The sequence below is a fragment of the Acomys minous genome (assembly GCF_964271855.1).
Source record: "Acomys minous genome assembly, chromosome: 17".
NCBI lineage: Eukaryota > Metazoa > Chordata > Mammalia > Rodentia > Muridae > Acomys > Acomys minous.
Genome location: NC_140500.1, coordinates 32,936,494 through 32,955,995, shown reverse-complemented (window position 1 = coordinate 32,955,995; position 19,502 = coordinate 32,936,494). Strand labels below are relative to the sequence as shown.

The following is a 19,502-nucleotide window of genomic DNA, read 5'->3' as shown; positions in this document are numbered from 1 at the left end:
CAACCTTATGATTACAGTTTACACTGGAAACAAAATTTACGAAGAGTTGAAATCTAAGAACCATGAAATGAATTAGACTCTGAGTGTAACCTGAAGACATCAGGCCCAGAACAGCAGCAGCTTGTTCTCATTTAGGAAGGCCGGGTGCGGGGGAGAAAGAGAGCCCATAAAAGGACCTTATTTCTCTTATCTTCACTTCCCCCAAGCTATTGGACAAGACTCTCAAGGGCATCAGAACTTCTGGTTCATAGTGAGGGTCATGTAGTTGTGCTCTATTGTCCCCAAAGCTGCAGGTCATAGCCAAGGAAGGAAAAAAATTCCCAGGAAAGGACAGAGGAGGAAGCACCTGGTTATTCATCAGAAGAGCTGGGTTAGCTTCCACTTCTAGGATTCCCCTCCATAGTCAGTGCCCACACTGTGGGAAGGGGAGTGTCTCAAAAGCTCCATTAGGAAAGGCCAGGCTGTAGATTGGGTATATAGACCTGTGCTAGAAGGCTTGCCTAGCTTGCAGGAGGCCCTGGAATCAATTTCCCAGCACTTTCCCAAAAAACAACAAACTCCCCAGCGAAGTATAGCAGCTCATACCTGTCATCTTGGTGTTCATGGGACAACTGAGACAGGAGGATTAGCATAAATTCCAGGCTAGCCTAGCTACACACTAGGTCAGCTTGGGCTATAGTGTGAGATCCTGTTTTTTGTTGTTGTTGTTGTTGCATTGTTTTGTTTTAATATCCTCTGGGGATAGGGATGTAGCAGTTCAGTTGATAAAGGGCTTGCCCGGCACTCTGAAGGCCCAGGGGTCAATCCCCTGAGCCACTTCATCATGAATGGTGGTGCAGACTTATAATCCCAGTGCTCAGGAGGTGGAGGCAAGGTGAGGTCAGAGTCATCCTCCACTATGCACGGAGTTGGAGGCTAACCTCCGCTGCTTTGGATTTGCAAACCCCATTCAAGCACATGCAGAAGTCCTCTAGAGCAGTGGTCTCAACCTGTGGGTCACAACTCTTTTGGAGGGGTCACCTAAGCCCATCTGCATGTCAGATATTTGTATTATAATTTATAACAGCAAAAGCACAGTGATGAAATAGCAACAAAAATAAGTGTATGGTCAGGGGTTACCACAACATGCGGAACCATATTGAGGAGTCACAGTATGAGGAAGGTTGAGAACCACTGCTCTGGAGGGGAGGATGAGGAGGGGACCAATGAGAGACTCTGTCTGGTTTGTACATGTAACATTTCATATTAGTCTATGTAGCATTGGTAGTCAGTTCAAAGGCAACTGTTGCCAAAAGGAAAATCTGCGTTTACTCTTAGAAACCTTATCCCAACCAGTGGGATATCTCAGAAGTAAGATTTGTGGACCTGCTTTGGATACTGCAGTGTGTAAACATGGGCTATCGCAAGCTGCTGGCAGCCAAAGAAGCCGGCTTCCTTTCTGCCTCCATCTCTGTAGTTTGCACCCTGCCAATAGAAAGTTAAACAAAACTGTCTGTGTCCAGGGTTTGGACCACCGAGTTCCTAGATTTTCCATGTACTGTCACCCACAGCTGATTGCTCAGCAACAAATCTCTCAGTACTAGAGTTGGAACTTTGCACCTTGCCCTAATGCCTTTGTCAAAGTGACCCCAATCTCCTGACCTTTGGGAAATGCTGGAGAATTTTGATCACCACATAAAGGTCATGTACTTTAAAGGGATCTTGCTAAGGCCTAGAGGGGGCCTTGTCCCTTCAGATCATTTCATAGAATTTGGGCAGCTCTTCTTTCTCAATATCTCTCATCTCAGGACTTTCTAAGAACTGCCAAACCTTGGGTGAAGATCTTATCATTTTCAACATCTTTTAAAATGTAAGCACTAAGAATACAAAGTCATGAAATAGTATAAGAAGAAGAGGAAGAAGAAGAAGAGGAAGAAGAAGAAGAAGAAGAAGAAGAAGAAGAAGAAGAAGAAGAAGAAGAAGAAGAAGAAGAAGAAAGAATATACAACCTTCTACTTTGGTTGAGCAAGCACTCACTCTGCCATATCACAGGGATTACATGGGGAGGCCAGCATTACTAGCAAATGTACATACAATTTCTGCCTGCCAGTCCTACCTCAGTGAGGCTGAAACTAAGATCCTCCTATCACAGACTGCCATCCCTCAAAAGAAGGTTTTCAGGAAGTCTGACTTTGGTTGCTGTCATCTTACAAGGCTCTCGCCTTCCCTGACGTGGGTCTAGCTTGCAAGTTTAAGTGCCAAATGCTGCAATTGTCCTCCTAGCCAGACACAGGGAAACTACAGCCCTTCCTCTTCCATGGAATGTTGCTGTTGCCTGGCTCCTCTCCAGGCTGCCACTGACCGAGACTCTCTGTCCTCCCTGAGGCTGATGTGGTGTCCACTCCTCGCCAGCTCTAGGCTGAAGGGGAATAAGAGACCCTTCCAGAACGAGATAACCAATCTCAGTTCATATGCGCTCCCTGTCTGTAAGCTACACAGAGAGCCACTGCTTTTTATAATTTTCTTAAGAAGTGCAGTGTTTGGGGGGAAGTGGTCTGGCAGAGAAAGCTTCTCTCACTCTTCTACTTAAGAACCTAGGGGGTCTTGACAAAGGTGTGGACTTGTAATCTGTGAAGTGTCCCAACCATTGAGAAAAGAAGCAAGTTACTCACAAAGTACAAGACCTTAGAAGGTTGTTAATAATAATAATAATAATAATAATAATAATAATAATAATAATAATAATAAATTATACTTATTATTATATAATTAATAATATATGATGATGAATCATTCACAGCACACTGTTCATAATGTAAGTGTGGACTTTCTCTTTTCTGCCCACTGGCTAGTTCCTCTCCCTGGGGCAGATCCCCTGTACCCAAGTGGAAATAGTCCAAGGGCTGAGAGATGAGTACCTAGGGATGAGGGACAGACTATCATACATGACAGTGTTTGGTTGTATCTAGATCCACCCCCACCCCCATGCATTGTGAAATGAATTCTTCCTATCTTGTCTTTTCCACTCTCAAATCAAGAACTATTGTTCCCTGCTCATCTTCTGGTTTGTACCTCATTCAACTCCTTAGGTTTGGGGAAATCCACAGGAGAAAGCATTAGGCCATGGTCAAAGGAATCCTGTTTTCCCAAATATAAGAGGAGTGAATACAGGGTGTATTCTAGAGGGTTCCACAAGTCATTTCAGCAGGCCTTGAGGCAACTGGCTCAGAACATGATGGTGGGTAAGGGGCCACATAGAAATGGTTGCTGTCTTTCACTTTCTTTGAGTGGCTTTCTGACCTGAGCTCTCCACCATGACAGAGAAGCCAGCCATGAAAATCACTGCACAGTCTACCTCCTAGAACTGTGCTGAGTCTCACACAGACAACTGCAAAAGGCCTTGTCTTTATTAGCAGACATATAACACATAACAGGCATGCTGGTCATCTTCTGACTGTCTCTGTCTCTCTGTCTCTGTCTCTCTGTATGTCTGTCTCTCTGTCTTACCTCTCTGTCTCTGTCTGTCTCTGTCTGTCTGTCTCTGTCTGTCTCTGTCTCTCTGTCTGTCTCTGTCTGTCTGTCTGTCTGTCTGTCTGTCTGTCTGTCTCTCTCTCTCTCTCTCTCTCTCTCTCTCTCTCTCTCTCTCTCTCTTCTCTCTCTCTCAGCATTTTGAATTCTTGTCTAGATAAACATGGATGGCAATAAGCCCCTTCAATCCTGACATCTTTCACTGAGCTGTGGTAGTGAGGGTGGAACTTCACAGACTAAACAAACGGAGCTTAGCTCTGTTGATCTAGCACTTAGAATTCTACGGGTGGAAAACTTTGTGTGCTGTTTGTTAAAATCTTAATGGAAATGAGATTAGGATCACAACTGGTGGATTACAAACCTGCTGCTTGCCATGCCCAACCTGGGCTTCCGTATAAAGTCTGTTTTCCTTCTTTTTAAATTGGCTTGTGTGTGTATTGAAATTTTCCTGTGAGCCAGCTACAGTGGTTCAGAGTCATATGGGAACTTCTCATAATGTGAGGAAGTTCTTGCATCCCTAAATGTTATTTTTATTATTTTTGAGACCAGGTCTCTAGCTTAGGTTGGCCTCACACGCCTTCTGTGGCTGAGAGTGACTTTGAACTTGTGACCCTCCTGCTTCTACCTCCTGAGTGCTGAGTTTTTCAGCATGTGCCTCAAGACCTATATGTGATGCTGGGATAGGACCCAGGGCCTTCTGTAAACTGAATCTCCAGCTAAGAAGTGTCTGTGTGCGTATGTGCATGTGCGTGTGTGTGTGTGTGTGTGTGTTATATGTATGTGTGTAGGGGTTGAAGCATGTGTGTAGCACTAGCTTGTCTTTCTCTATCATTCTAAGACAGGGTCTCTCACTAAATGTGGAGCTTACCATTTTGACTTGACCAGCCAGCCAGAAAGCCTCCTGGGATCCAGTGGTCTCCCCAAACCCCCCAAACCCCCCATCACCCATCACCCCACCCCACCCCTGCTTCTCAAGTTACAGATGTGCACTGCTGTCTGGCTTTAGCTCTAAAATACAATTATAAAACAAACACTGAACAAAACATACTTTACTCTGTATAAAAAATATTCCTTTGAAATGTCTTAGTTTTTATTCATACATTTTGTTCATCCACTCATTTTTTTTCTCAGTATACTTTGTTCACATTCAACTTTGCCACATTTTGAGTCTGGGGCAAAATCACATTCTCATTGTCATCCTTCCCACTAAAACATTCCAAGTTTGACATGTAAGGTCATCTCACTGAGGTAGAACTGGCACACAGAAACTGTACGCACCTGAGGTCCTGTATCTGTGGACTTTTTTGAACTTCCACTTTTTTCCCTATAATGCAAGTAGCTACGATCTGCTCTCTTGGTAAATTCTATATATAAAATTATAATCAAAACACCATACCTTTAGATCTCCCAAATGTATTTGCATCGCATAACTCAAACTTAGTGCCCATCTGGGACCATCTCCCCATTTCCTCAGCCCCTGACCCTGACAGTCAACATCCATTCTGTGTTTCTCTGGGATTATGTTAGGTCCCTACTTAAGACTGTGCAGTGTCTGCCTTTCTGTGCCAGGACTAACTCATCCAACCTAATGCTTCCATGTCCATCTGTAATGTCACAAACAGCAGGGTTCCTTTTTATATATTTTTTAAATGTATGTGTGTGTGTGCCCACACATGAGTGCATATGCACTTGATTGTATATATGTGCACCACATGTGTACAGAGTCTACAGAGGTTAGAAGACAGCATCAGATCCTCAGGAGCTGGAGTTACAGGCTACTTTTAGCTGCTCAATATGGCTGCTGTGAATGGAACTCAGATCCTCTGGAACAGCAGCATCTTGCCAGACTTTGGGGTTTCTTTCATTAAGGCTAACATGTATAACATTCCACTGGAGGGGTTCCCAATCCATATTCTTTTGTTTATTCATCCACTGACTGACACACATCTAGCTTGATTCCTTATGTTGACTATTGTGAATAAGACTGCAATAGACATGGGGGTGCAGCCATCTCCTCCAGCAACTGCCTTCATGTACTGTGGAAGGAGATTATATATAATAATATATGCAATATTGTATATATTATATATCACAGATTATATCTATGATATATTTTATATATTGCACATTATATATAGATGTATTGCATATACTGTTATGTTATACATTTTAATATTATATATAAATATGTGTTATATAATATATTACTAATATATTATATATGTCATATATATCCAGAATTTGGGGTAATTTATTTCCTAGAATGACTATTTTAGTATTATAATTTGTATTCCTACCAACTGTATCCAAGGGTTTATGAAGGAAAATTACTAAAACAATGAGCTGGAGAACAGAAGTCTGAGTTGGAGCAGCTGAGGTATGGTACTGAGACAGAAAGGCTCCCAAGCCTGCCTGCACATTGCAGCCCTCTGGGGAACTTCTAAATACAATGATACCTACGGCCAACCTGAGTTTCAACCTAGGCCTTGGATGCAAAAGATTAAAAATACCAGCAGGGACAGGGAAGCGACTCAGCTAATAAAGTTCTTGCTACAAAAACATGATGACCTGGGTTCAGATCTCTAGCACCCATGTAAAAAAAAAGCCATTCATGGCTGTGTGCACGTGTAATCCCAGTGCTGGGGAGGCAAGACAGGAGGAACCCTGGAGCTCGCTGGGCAGCCAGTCCAAAAGAAGCAGTAAGCTCCCACCCAGTTCAGTGAGAGGCTCTGTCTCAACAAAATAAGATGGAGATAGATTGCGGAAAAAAAAGTCCAAAGTCAGCTTCTGACCTCACATTCATGTGCGAGCTGTGTACACACACACACACACACACACACACACACACACACACACACTCCCCAAGGACTGTAGTGCTCACAGTTTCCCAGATGCTATCACTGGTTACCTCTACAGTCCTTTAGAACCATGGCAACATGCCTGCCGCAGAGGCTTGTTGTAGAATAAAGCTGAGAAAACTCTAAATCCTAATTCATCTGTCCCTCTGCATTTGTCGGGAATCAATTGTAGGACTGTCTTGGTTGCCCAAATTCAAGGGTGCTCAAGACCCTTTGCACAGAATCTGTGCCTATCACTCAAATCAGCAGATGACTTGTCACACCTCACACAGTACTGTACTATGCAGAATTTTTCTGGATTATTTATGGGGTGACAATTAAAATCTTTACACAGATTTTTCTCTATCCATAACTCTTTAATGTTTACTTATTTATTGTGTATGTGGGTGTTTTGCATGCATGTGTGCCTATCCCCCACATATGCACAGTACCCTCAGTGGTCAGGAAAGGCAACAGATCCCATGGGACTGAAGTTACAGATGGTTGTGAGCCTCCATGTGCATTCTGAGAACTGAACCCAGGTCCTCTGGAAGAGAAGCCGTGCTTTTAACCAATGTGCCATCTCATCAGGCCCTCTAGCCAATATTTTTATCCAGGTTGGTTGGAGCCATGTATCTAGTATGCACATGTACTGAAGAGTAACTATATTTATTTTAACTGCTGTTATTTCTGGATATTATGGGAATATGGAGCCTGAAGCCAAGTCAGTTGTGGGCTTAAAGGTCTATGAGGGTTATATAATTATGAAAATGATATTAGGATGTACAATGAAGACTTCCAGAGGCCCAGGTGACTGGAAAAAGAATTTTGAGTAAATGAACCCAGAAATGGACATACATGGACTTGTGGCATGAACCCCATTTGGGAGCCCAATGACATCAATCCCCAGGGAGTGAGCCCAGAAATGACTTCCTTCTAGGCTAAAAGGAAAGTTTTTACCTCTTATTTTTCTTAAGTGCTGACAGTTTTGAGCAGTAAGTTTTTTAGCATGTAGTCCCCAAACAGCCATTTATTTGTCCCACCGTCTCCACCATTTGGGTCCAAGACCAAGCTCTGGCTCCGTGATGCCGTACTAAGTATGAACAACCTGGGGCCTTTCCAGGCTTCCAGGAAAGGGCAGAATATATATATGACCCATAATGCTTATCCACTTCCTCCAATTGCTACCTTTCCCTCTGTACTTGAAGTCTATCTGTTGCCTTGAACATCTTTTGTTTTATTGACCAAAACAAGAGCAGGCGGTAGAAATCCTGAAGTCACAGAAACTAGATCTGAACCCTATCAAACTTTGCTAGGTCCTTAAGACCCTACTGTCCCTCCTTCTGTCCCCAGACACCCAGAATCGAGGATACCATCAGTGGAAGCTGCCTGGGGTCTGGAGCCTTGGTGTGGTAGAGAATCAGACCTGGATTCTCATAATTCAAGTGTGAATTATGTCCTAGGAAGTGAATTCATCAGTTCCATGGACATGTTTTCCTCATGAGCAACATGGAAAATAAAATACCTTCCTCCTGGGATCATTACAAAGATCAAGAAAAACAAGGGATGTGACCCAACTTGTAAAGTGTACAGTGTTCTAGGTGGACTGCTTTATAGCAGGTTGGCTAAGAACACAGGTTAAAAAAAAAACCCTGCCTGGTACAACATCATAGCTCAGTCACTTATATTCTTGGACCTTCAAGAAGAGCCTTGATAGTCTGGACTTCAGTATTGACATCTAGAAATGGTTTTTTTTTTAAAGTACCTCTTTGATAAGGTTTGCAGAACTCTTACATGAAATATTACAGTATGTAAATTTCCCCTGGCACAAAGGAATGCTCAATACATGTTAGCTACATCCACAATCATTGGGAAAGACAGAGCATCACATGGGAATAGACTTAGAAGCCCCTCACTTCTCCAGAGGGCTCTATTACAGGCCATTCTGAATGGGCAAGTTGCTCTTCATCTGTTGACCAGGGATAATGACAGTCTTTAAAGGTTGGGCCCTAATTGTTAACAAAGAGAATGAGTAAGGAAGTGAAGTCACTTGGTGGACTGTAAAGCTGTTATTATTGGGTTATTTATAGTAGTGGGATAGTTTTAGGTTGTTTTTCCGGAATGTAATACTGGCTATTTATGGACCCTCTCATCACCTCGCCCTGTTCCTCTTAGCGCCACCCTTACTCGCTGTTCACTACTGGAATTCCTATGACATTGGTGTAAGTAACCTAATAAGTTAATCAGTTGTGCTCACTGACTTTTGTTTATAGGACTTTCTTGTAAAAGTCCATGTTGGGTAGAATCCAGCATCCATTTGGAAGATATTACTTCAGGAAGCACTCAGGATAGTCACACGGCATGAGCTAGCACTAATAGACCACTGTCAAAAGCTGAGACCATGACAGTCATATAATCAAGAGATCCTTCCTAATCATAAATGAGAGATGCTGGGACCAGCTCAAAACACTTTAAAGTAAGTAATTCAATGTTAGGAGAAGATGGAAAACAAATTACAAAGCTAGTTGATGCTGTCCAGGGTAATAAATCCCAATAATGGGGTGAAAGTTTCAAAAGCAGAGAGTTCATTTGTGTCGCCCAGAACCAAGAACTGCAAATCATCATAAAAGGTCACTAAATTTTAGAGCTGAGGAAACAGATGTGTCTGAATGATACAGGAATTGGGAGAGCCAATATTCAGTGTCTTCCTGCCATTATATAGCATTGAAAGAATGTATCAGCCATCTCTATGCCCTCTTTCCAATTTTTTGATGATATTTTAAGCAATGGTACACAAGTATCTCATTTTACAAGCAACTGTTTCATTTTACATGAGTCCCACAAGGAGAAAAATGCTGAGCAGGATATCTTTTTGTTTGATTTTGTTTTTTAGAGTCAGGGTTTCTCTATGTAGCCTTGGCTGTCCTGGATTCCCTTTGTAGACCAGGCTGGCCTCGAACTCACAGAGATCTGCCTGCCTCTGCTTCCCCAGGTGCGCTGCTGGGAATAATGGTGCGCTCCACACGCCACACCCTGGTGGATACCTCTTTTCTAAATCCCACATTCATCCTAAATTCCATGCTGCACTCTTCCTTTTAAATTCATATTCATCTCAACCCTATTTTATTCTTGGTGACATTTCACTATTAAGAGAATTCCTGGGGAGCTGGAAGATGGTATCATTCATAAAGTGTAAAGCATGGAAGCTCAAGTTTGGATCATCAGCACTTGAATAAAAGCCAAGCAGTGAGGAGTGGTGCTTCATACCTGTAATCTGGTACAGAGGCCAGGGTGGACACAGGAGGATGTCCAGAAAGCAATGACTAGACAGCTTAGCTGAATTAGTGAAGTACTAGTTCAGGGGTGGACAGTGTCTCAGGGACTAAAGGAGAGAGAAATAGAGGGAAACACTCAGTGTCAACTTCTGGCAGAGAGAGAGAGAGAGAGAGAGAGAGAGAGAGAGAGAGAGAGAGAGAGAGAGGAGAGCTTCAGCTAGGAGTTCACTAGAAGGGAAATGCTTAAAAGAGACTAGAGTCCCTAGGCTGTCTCTTACTCCTTACACCTTCAGTAGCTACCAGACTAACCCAAGTCTTTTAAAGAAGTGAGCGATTGGGTTCTATTACATTGTATTACATGTACCACATCCTACCGAATCAGAGCCAAAAAACAATTGCCCAAGAGCATTTTCTTCGCTCCAAGAGAAAACACAGATTAGACACTGCATTCTAAGAAACCTTTGTTAAAGTGATGGCTCCCTTAAGCTTCTTTTCTCAGCTACTGGGAGAAGCTGGGAGGCACAGTGCCATCTGTCAACAGCATCTACATCAGAGAAGTGTACTGTTTATAAACCAGAGGATCTTGTTTGGAGCTGTGCTTCTGTCTAATTCCCCTCCCCACTCCTTAATCAACAAGGTCATCATTTTCTCTGTTTTGAAGATACTTGGGTCAGCCTGGCTCCAGTAAAGGGCATGCAGTGAACAAGTGACTGTTTATTGTGTTGAACAGTCAGCAAGGAAACTAGTTGTATGTGTGGGCTGACTGCCCGAATGTAACTCTTCCTTGCAAGGCCATTTGTTTTTCTTTTCTAGAACTTGTATAGTTACGGAAACTGGCCCACTAACAAGCTGGAACCTAAGTTCTGCTTCTTATGTCTATACACCTATGACTGTGTGGCCCAAGGATAGAGCTCCTCCATTATCACCTGCCTAAAAATAGTAGCCTTTCTTGGTGAAGAACAGCTTCACTGAAAGAGCTCATCAGGTATGGCACAGCCATTTGCAGATACCTACCCTGAGCCTGCACAAGACTACCCTGGCTGTGGTCAGTTATGGATGGGAGAGGGGCTCATAGAACCCCAACCCTCTTTCTGAACTGGCAACTGATACTGTCTAGGAAGTGTTGTGTCACTGTTTTCTGTTGTGTACCCACCAGGCTCCAATACAAGCACAGTCCTAATTAAAACTCAGTGGGTCACAAAACAAAATGACATGATGTGAGAAACCAATCTGTGTGTGGGGAGGGGTGGCCTCTTGGGAGAGGAGATAAGAGAGGATAGGGAGAGAGACCAATCAGAATGTATTTATTATTCATGTATGAGAGATTGTCAACAAACAAACTTAATTAATAGAAAACTGAACAAAACCAAGAATTTCTCAAGGACAAAGGCTAAAACCAGCCTTGCTTAGTGAGTTAATCACAAAGTATGAAGCATGTGTTGTCCTTGTGGTTTATCTTGTTTTGTTTGTTTATTTACTTTTAAGTCTAATCAGAGAGCCAACAAACAGATAAGGAAGAAAGTAGAGAATATAAAAAAAAACAAATGGGGTCCCTGAGACCATTGAAAGGACAAGTAATTCAAGGTCTTTCAAGGTGTTTTTCAAGATCTAATGACAATAGCAAATTGTCATCGCATCATAAGTGTCCACTAAATCCTTTTCATGCAGCTTCTCACTTCACCTTCTTAGCAACTCTATGAAGGAGGTTAGGTTCCTGTTATCCTAGTGAGGCAGGAAGAAGGGATTTCCACAAGCCCAGACATTAGCCCAGTACAGTAAGCCAGGGGAGTCAGCCCAACCTGACCCCTCAGCAGGACCCTTGTCCCTGAAATAGGGGTCCACGGCCCCATCTCTTGCTGCAACTAGCCCAAGCTGCCACCTTAGAAGTCAGAAACCTTTGCACATCCAGTGCCTGCCATTTTTGCTCCGTCCTGTGAGCCTCACTTCCAGCCTGCTGCTATGAACTACTCTGTAACATCTCACAAATGAATACCCGAGGGGCCACAAGCCAGGCAGCCACACCCAGGCAGTTCTCTAGTTTTGCAAAGCAGAAGCTTAATCGAGGCAGAACAACGGCTTGCATCCAGTCACGCACATAACTGGTAAATGTCAGGTCCAGCACACTGAGGTTGGTCCTCACATCACAGGCTGACATCACTATTTCTCAACCAAACAGGAGCCAGCAGCCACACTGAGGCTCAACTCCAGATCAATTGTTAAAACTAATCCCCTTCTGGGAGGACTGTTAAATTGCCCTCTTTAGAAAGATCAGTTCTGCTCAGGCCTGCTGTGCCACTTACGAAATGTTTCCGCCAATGTCTTGTTTCCAGGCCTCTGGCTATATCTGAAATACTCCAACAATGAAGCCTTATTTGTGAATTAAGTAAACTTGGAATCGCTCAGATATTAAGTGTGGAAAGATTTCTATACTTCAGCGAGTATAATTTGAGGTGGCGGGGGGGGGGGGGGTTGGATGCAAGTACAGACACAGACCAACAGCTTTAAGGAACACAGTTCTGTCTGTGGAACATGGCCCCAAAGTCAGGAAGAAAGTTAATGATCTGTGCCATCTCAGTGCTCACACTTAGCATAGATCTGTAATCTCTGAGGCTGGAGGATCTCATATTTGGAGCTAGAATAGATCACATAGTAATACCCATATCTGGAGGCAGAGAGTGTGACATGATTTAGTAAGAATCAGCCACAAATATAAACACCCTCTCCTCTGAACACCTGCAACTTGACTGTGGTCCCTTGCTGTGCATATGAAAAGGGAAGTGTCAGTTAGCTGCAGTCTCCAGGTGAGAGGGGTGTAGCTAGGCATCACTGCAGGGAGCAGAGACTGTGAGGGATCACTACGCAGAACCTCAACCCTGGCAATGAGGGCAGGTTCATTCACAAGCTTGGATATGCACACCTTTTCAAAACAAACGGAGGGCTATAGAGAAGTCACTAAAATTTTTACCTTATGAACATACGAACCTGAGTTTATCCCTAGAGCCCACATAAACAATAGCCAGTGTGGTGATTGTTCTGGTAACACCAGCGGTGGAAAGGTAGAGACAAGCAGATACCCTAGGTTCACTAGCCAGACAACCCGGCCCGCTTTGTAAGTTCAGCACACACAGGGTGAGACTCTTTCACACAAACAATGTGGGCTGTGCATGAGAAGAAATGATACCCATTATGGTCCTCTGGCATTCCCATACACATATACATGCACACATGAACACACAGAGAGAGAGAGAGAGAGAGAGAGAGAGAGAGAGAGAGAGAGGGAAAGAGAGAGAGAGAGAGAGAGAGAGACAGGGACAGAGAGAGAGATAGAGACAGAGACAGACAGAGACAGAGAAAGACAGAGAGAGACATGCGCACGTGTGTGTGTGTGTGCGCGCGCGCACACACACACACACACACACACACACACACACATACAGAGAGAGAGAGAGAAGACCAAGTTGAAAAAGCCTTCTCGATCCTCCCCTGTGGGTTGATTAGCAGATGACTTCTTCCATACTCCTGACGTTTACTTCCAAATCATTGCATTTGCCTTAGCTAGACTTGAGTCTGGCTCCACAGCTCAGCTCTTGCTCTTGTTACTCAGCAGCAGTTAGCAAACTTGAGTGAGAAGGAGGAGATTCCCTCTCTACAGCCCTTGGCTTGTGTAGCCTTTAGGGCACATGGAGTCTGATGTGAAAGCCCTCATGCATGGCACAGAGCAGACACTAAGTAAATGCAATGCCATCCATGCCTTGTTAAAACAAGGAGCTTATCCCTTTATGTTTCTAACAGCTCTGCTTCTGAAGTGAACAAGATGCTACACATGTATCTACTAAGTCTTCCCCTCCCCCAAGCCCCAGGAGAAAGCTCAGTTAAGTTTCTCAGCTTGGAGATCCATCACCTCTCCAATTCCTAATGTAATACATTTCGGGGAATTCTGTTAAAGGGCAGTCTAAGAAAAAGGAGCAAGGGTTAGGGTCTGAGGTTTTTTGCATTTCTGGTGAGCTTGTGGGTAAGGTTGCTGGCTCAAGTACCCCAATAGAGCCACTGGACCCAACCACAGCACCAATGCCAGCCAAATGCATGCCGGGTTTCCTGAGGCTTATAATGAATAACAAAACCTGCCTTGTGTGTTGCCCTCCCTCCAGAGGAGATTTCAGATGCTCATGGGATTGATTTTGGTACATTAGCAAAATATTTAAGCCCTTCTCAGAGCCCTAAACATCTGAGAACCTGCTCCTTTGTTTGTGCCTGTTGGTTCAGTCACATCCTATCCATAAATCAGAAGGCAATGGGGTGAAAAGAGACATTCTGGAAGGTTCCGTACCAGTGATGGACAGAGTGAAGTGAGAGTGAGTGAAGGTGGGGAGAGAGGAGCAGATGGCCCCTCACAGCAGTCCTCTGAAACAGCTCTGGCATTCGGAGACAGCCCTGGAGCCTGGCCGTGAGCCCCAGTAGAGCTTTTATTAGGAAGAGCCCCACCCTTCAACACTTGCCGATGGCCGCATTCCCGGATGTTCTTCTCTGTTCCCAGTAAACAGAGAGTGGCAGCATATTGATCAGCAGCCCTTTGAACCCCACACAATCCCTTTGCTGTTATGCCAAGTCTCGCGGAGGTCAATGTGAACGAAAACACCCTCTCTCTCTGTCTCCTTTTCCAGATGTCCCTGGGCCAGCAGCAGTCCGCAAGAGGAGTGGCCTGTCTGCGGTGCAAGGGAATGTGCTCCGGCTTCGAGCCTCATTCGTGGAGGTAATGGATCTGGTCAAGGAGACGCTGTCTGCTTTTGTTTCTTGACTGTCCTTTCCAAAAATGTGGGTGGCTCTCTCCGCTGACATGATATAGGATGGATGCTAGGAAGGGCATCTGGGGAACGAGGGCCCTCCTGCTTGTCCTAACTCAGCAATGAGTGGATGTTGTAAAGATCTTGGGGGAGCAAAGACAAGGAAAATTTGCACTTCATAAACTATTTCAAGGTAGATAGAATCTGGTCCAGCAAGGACTGTATATATTTTTTCTTTCTGTAACCAAACATCTGACAAGAAGCAACTTAAAGGAGGAAGGATCTATTTTGACTCACGGTTGGATGAGATACCACTTGCCATAGAAAGGAAGGCATGTGGCAAGAGGATCCATAGTGGCAGGAGAGTGCAGTTGGTACTCCTCACATCTTAGTGGAACAGGAAGCAGAGGCCAGGCAGGAAGTTGAGATGGACTCCAAAAGCTCCAAAGCCCCACTCCTGTGGACCAACTTCCCCCAGCAAGGCTCCACCTCTTAAAGCTTCGATAACCTTATAAAACAGCTATCACCTAAGACCAAATATTCAAGCATATGAGCTTATTGGAGAGACTTTACGTGCAAGCCTCAACAGATGACTATGGGAATGTGGCTTTGGGAAAGAACTGTTTCCTCTCCGATCTGAAGATGGCCTTGCTCTCAGCTTCCTCACAGCAGCAGCAGCAGCTCTAGGGTGGATTCGAGACTAGGTGTGACTCCTGACTAAATTAGCGGTCAAAGGCAGAGTTGGGGAGATGGTTCCATCAGTAAAGTGCTCCCAGAAGCGAGATCCATCCATCCCCATTTTTAGCTATTTGTGCATACTGGGGCCTTGAAAGAAGTTAATTTATCCATCGTGTCAACCCTACTGGTTCTTATTTTCTTTCCATCAATGTCTCAAACAATATTGAGGAATCACTTCATGTCTCTTCATGGACAGCCAGATGGTCTCTGTTCATGAGACAGGGAATAAGGGTTCCCTCAGTGCACAGGGGTCAGTCCTGGCCTGCTGTTGCCCAGCATCCTAACAGAGCCCTGTAGTGAATGTGGCTTGGTTGTCCAGTTGTTTACGGAGGCAGGACAGGCCTGGTCCTATCTCCCATGCTTCCTAGGAGCAGAAGCCCCCTTGCACTGTTTTAATCCCATGTCGCCTTGCCGTTCTGGGTAGCAAGAGAATTTTGAGAGAGGCATAGCTTGTATTCGGAGGTCCTACATAGAGCATGTCATCTTGCATTGGAATGAGCGTACTAGGAGCTTAAATCAGTTCATACAGCGATGCCCCAGCATCTCAAGGGGACAGGCTTTCCACACAGTTTCAGGTCCCGGTTTTCTTGGCTAGTTGATAAAGATACTGTATTAGTTTGATTTCTGTTGCTGTGATAAATAACCCCAACTAAAGCAACCTTAAGAAAGAATCTATTTATTTGGGCCTACAGTTCTAGAAGGCATATCGTTAGTTGATCTTGGTGGGAAAGGCATGATAGCAGGAGCATGAAGCTGGCCCATCGCATTGTATCAGCAGTCCAGAAGAGACAGCGGTCAGAAAGTGGGGCCACTCTACAAAATTTCAAAGCCTGCCTCCAGTGACACTCTTCCTTCAGCAAAGCTCTATTTCCCAGAGCTTTATGACCTTCCAAACACCACCATCAGCTGGGAACCAACTGTCCAAACATGAGCCTGTGGGGGATAGTTCATTTTCAAATCACAACAGATACTTAAATGGCTGAACTTCAGCCAACCTGGCTTGAAGGGAAATCCCCCCAACTACTGGGCTTAACTAACAGAACAGAATACAACTCCCAGCTATCCACAAAAGGAGGAGAGATGGCCACGTTAAATACACTTAGGTTGTTTGGGGATGTATGTGTCCCTCACAATATGGGTACCTGACAAGAGTTAGGGTAGAGTGGAAAGGTGACCTCCTCATCTGTCACAGTGCCACAGTGTGGCCAGCAGTAAGAAGAGCACAGGTATCAGGGGAAGTAATGTGGAGGAGATCTCAAAGAACATCAAAGAATGTGTTGGTTAACACCCCCCATCTCAAACGGTTTGCATTCCCAGCAGCTTATGGAGCATCCTGGCATCCTATATTAACCAGATCAGCCCACAGCAGCCTCCACACCCAGTTCCATGCGTGGGGTATAGGGAGATCAGAGGGTCAAGCAGAAAACAGAAGGCATACAGTTGGGGCTTTCCTGTGTCCCATCACACTTTGCTTTTCTTCACACTTCTGCTATTTCACCTCTTGAGTGAAAAGGACTACCACCGTCTATCACGGGCTTTGCAGCCTGCTTCTCAAAAGGAGAAGCAAATGAGACCAGGGGACTGTGAATGAGATGCCCATAACAGGGGACTCCTCCTGTGGAATCAAATTTTTAAAAGGACTTTTCATGTGCCCCAGTCTCATACACACACAGTGCCCTTAAGGTCCTTTGTCTCCTGCGCTGCTAGGACAAATCCTTCAGGTCATAGATTTGATTCTTCTCACATGGCAGCCCACCAAATCTGAACTTGGGGTGCAAGCACCCCAGATAGCGTTCGGTCCGTCATCCCACACAAGACGCAACCTGATACTAAACAAAAGTTAGATTTTATTTGAGTCTTCCTTAGCTCAGAATTTTCCAGACCATGGAACACTAGGCTCTCATCTGTGTCTGACCTACTGACATTTGGGAGTGAGTTTGGGCTAGCATCCCATATCCTGTATATCCCATATAATAATATCTATTCCAGTTCAACCTTCCCTTGCATAGTGTTAAACCTTCCTCTCTTTCCTTCATGCCAGCTGTAAATTCCTGGAAGGTTCCAGTCAAACCTCCTCTTCAAATGAGAAGAACTTTTCAACTCCCCACCCCCACCCCCGCCACACACACACACATACACACACACACACACACACACACACACACACACACACACACGATTGAAATTTGGGAGCTGATGGTGCCTCATTGAGAGAGGCTGAACTAAAGGATGTTTTTGTCCACATCTCAGGCGTCTATCCACTAAAGGACAGGGTCCTCTTGCCTCTTAATCATGATACTGAAAACTTCCAACATTGCTAACTACCCATTGAGGGGCGTGATCAGAGTTGCGGGACCATGGATGTAAGATTACTCAATGCTACCTCTGACAGTCTGATGTAAAAGCAGCAGGGCTCTTTCGGTCTGCCTTGACCCCACCGTGCATTGCCCCCTTGCCTTGCCCTCGTCCCTGCAGTTGTTCATAGCATCGCTCACTCTCTTTAACAATCTCTTAAATTGCATGCACTGGGGCGTCTGAGACACTACACAGCAAACCTATGATGACAGGTTTGTGAAGGGAGGGGAGAACACTTTTCTTCTCACACCATGAAACTCTCTGGAGTTCTAAACCTTAACAGCCTGACACAAAACAGTCAAACACTTCCCTTTATTAATTGCCAGAGAGAGAGGCACCAGCGCTTTCAAGTGAACTTGAAACTTCCCCAGGATGTATCTCCTCCTCCTGAGCCCCTGACAGAGCCACTCCCCTAGGGCATCAGTCTCCCCGGCTGGAAGGTTTTACTCAATTCACTCCCTTCCCCTGGCTTCTGTCCACAAATCTGAAGAAAATTCCCACCAGATCTCACTTCAGTGGGCATGCTGAAGAATTTCGACCAGAACTTATGCAGCTCATGAATCACTGGAGACAATTTTAAGGATTCTTAAGAGCAGAGAACTTAGCATACATTTTTTTGTAAAGGGCCGAGTGATAAATATTGTAGGCCCTGCAGGTCAGAGGGCTTCTGTTGTAGCTATTCAACTGTGCTGTTCCACCCCCAAAGCAACCAAGAATAAATACAAATAAATGAATGTGGATGTGTTTCAATAAAACTTTATTTGTAAATGGAAAGTTAGGGGCCAGGCTCAGGCCACAATCCACATATATTTTGAATAAATTAGCATTTACCATGGTAACCACCAAGAGGAAACTGCAGCTCTTGTTTGCAAACAAAATGGAACATGACCTTCTCTGATGATACTTGCATTCTGAGTTTGCCAAAGCTAGACAGAGAGATAGGTGCTGCCCCAATACCATTCCCTGTCCCAGAGGCCTTGTCAGTCTGCTGCCAGCCTTTCCAGGTTAATACAGTGAATTTCAGGCTTGGTTTCAAAACAGTAGATACTGCTGCTTGAGCTGAAGCACATCGTTTTGGAGTATTAACTCACTTGTTTCCACTGTCCCCCAGGAAAATATGCAAGTCTTGTAAATGCAGCCAGGAGGAGCACTGCCTAAGCTCTGACCTGGAGGATGATCGGAAAATTGGGCGCCTGCTGATGGACTCCAAGTATGCCACCCTCACTGCCAGGGTGAAAGGTGGAGATGGCATCCGCATCTATAAGAGGAACCGCATGATCATGACCAACCCCATCGCCACTGGCAAAGACCCCACCTTCGACACCATCACCTATGAGTGGGCTCCCCCAGGAGTCACCCAGAAACTGGTAAGAATGGCTTCTTCCACTTGAGTGTTTATTGTCCTTCCCTCTTAAGCAGGAGCCACGTCATGGATTCCTGAATTCAGTGATCAAGTAGGAAAGGCTACTGTTTCAGCTCTGCTTCTGTATCAGATAATGAGGAAGCAAAGACAGTCTGGACCTCAGTCTTCCTCACCCACAGAATGGGGAGAGGTGTTCGTATGAACTCTTGGGGGGCTGTCCAGTTCTATACCATGGGGGTGGGGGTGGGGTTCATTGGTGTATTTGGGAATCCTCACTACTGAACTGGGAATGGCTCTCTGAATACTCTTTTTATCTCTACAAGATGTTCGTTTCCATATGGAATGATCTGGAGCCCTCAGCAAGCCTATGGGAAAACAGGCGCATACCTCCCTCCTTAGAGATGGAAGCCTGTTGACCTTAGATGAGGGAACGAATAGCTCTTTAGCAGTTGTATAAGCAGTCCCTTATACAACAAGAAACAGAGTGGCTTTTGCAAGTTGTTCAGGTAAAACAGGGGCCAATGCTAGTATCAGAGCAGTGACAGAGCCAGGACATGCCATGGGATCCAGACAGACATCCCTGTCTGCCCTCAGCTCCTAGAGTGTGTAAGCCATCAAGCAGTACTCACAAAGTCATCAAGTCATA

General features: G+C 44.7%; 2 protein-coding genes across 3 annotated transcripts in view; one reads left to right on the top strand and one right to left on the bottom strand.

Moving 5' to 3' along the window:
• SSUH2 (ssu-2 homolog) overlaps positions 1-19,502 on the bottom strand; it is a 257,314-nt gene that overhangs the window by 83,841 nt on the left and 153,971 nt on the right. The window lies entirely within an intron of this gene.
• The window catches only part of LMCD1 (LIM and cysteine rich domains 1), a 61,700-nt gene that overhangs the window by 19,737 nt on the left and 22,461 nt on the right, over positions 1-19,502 (top strand). The window contains exons 2-3 of one of the 2 annotated variants that reach the window (XM_084766762.1): positions 14,281-14,369; positions 18,605-18,860. In XM_084766762.1, coding sequence (XP_084622888.1) covers positions 14,281-14,369; positions 18,605-18,860 — 345 coding nt within the window. The remainder of the gene's footprint in view (positions 1-14,280; positions 14,370-18,604; positions 18,861-19,502) is intronic. The other variant, XM_084766763.1, reaches the window with a different exon arrangement.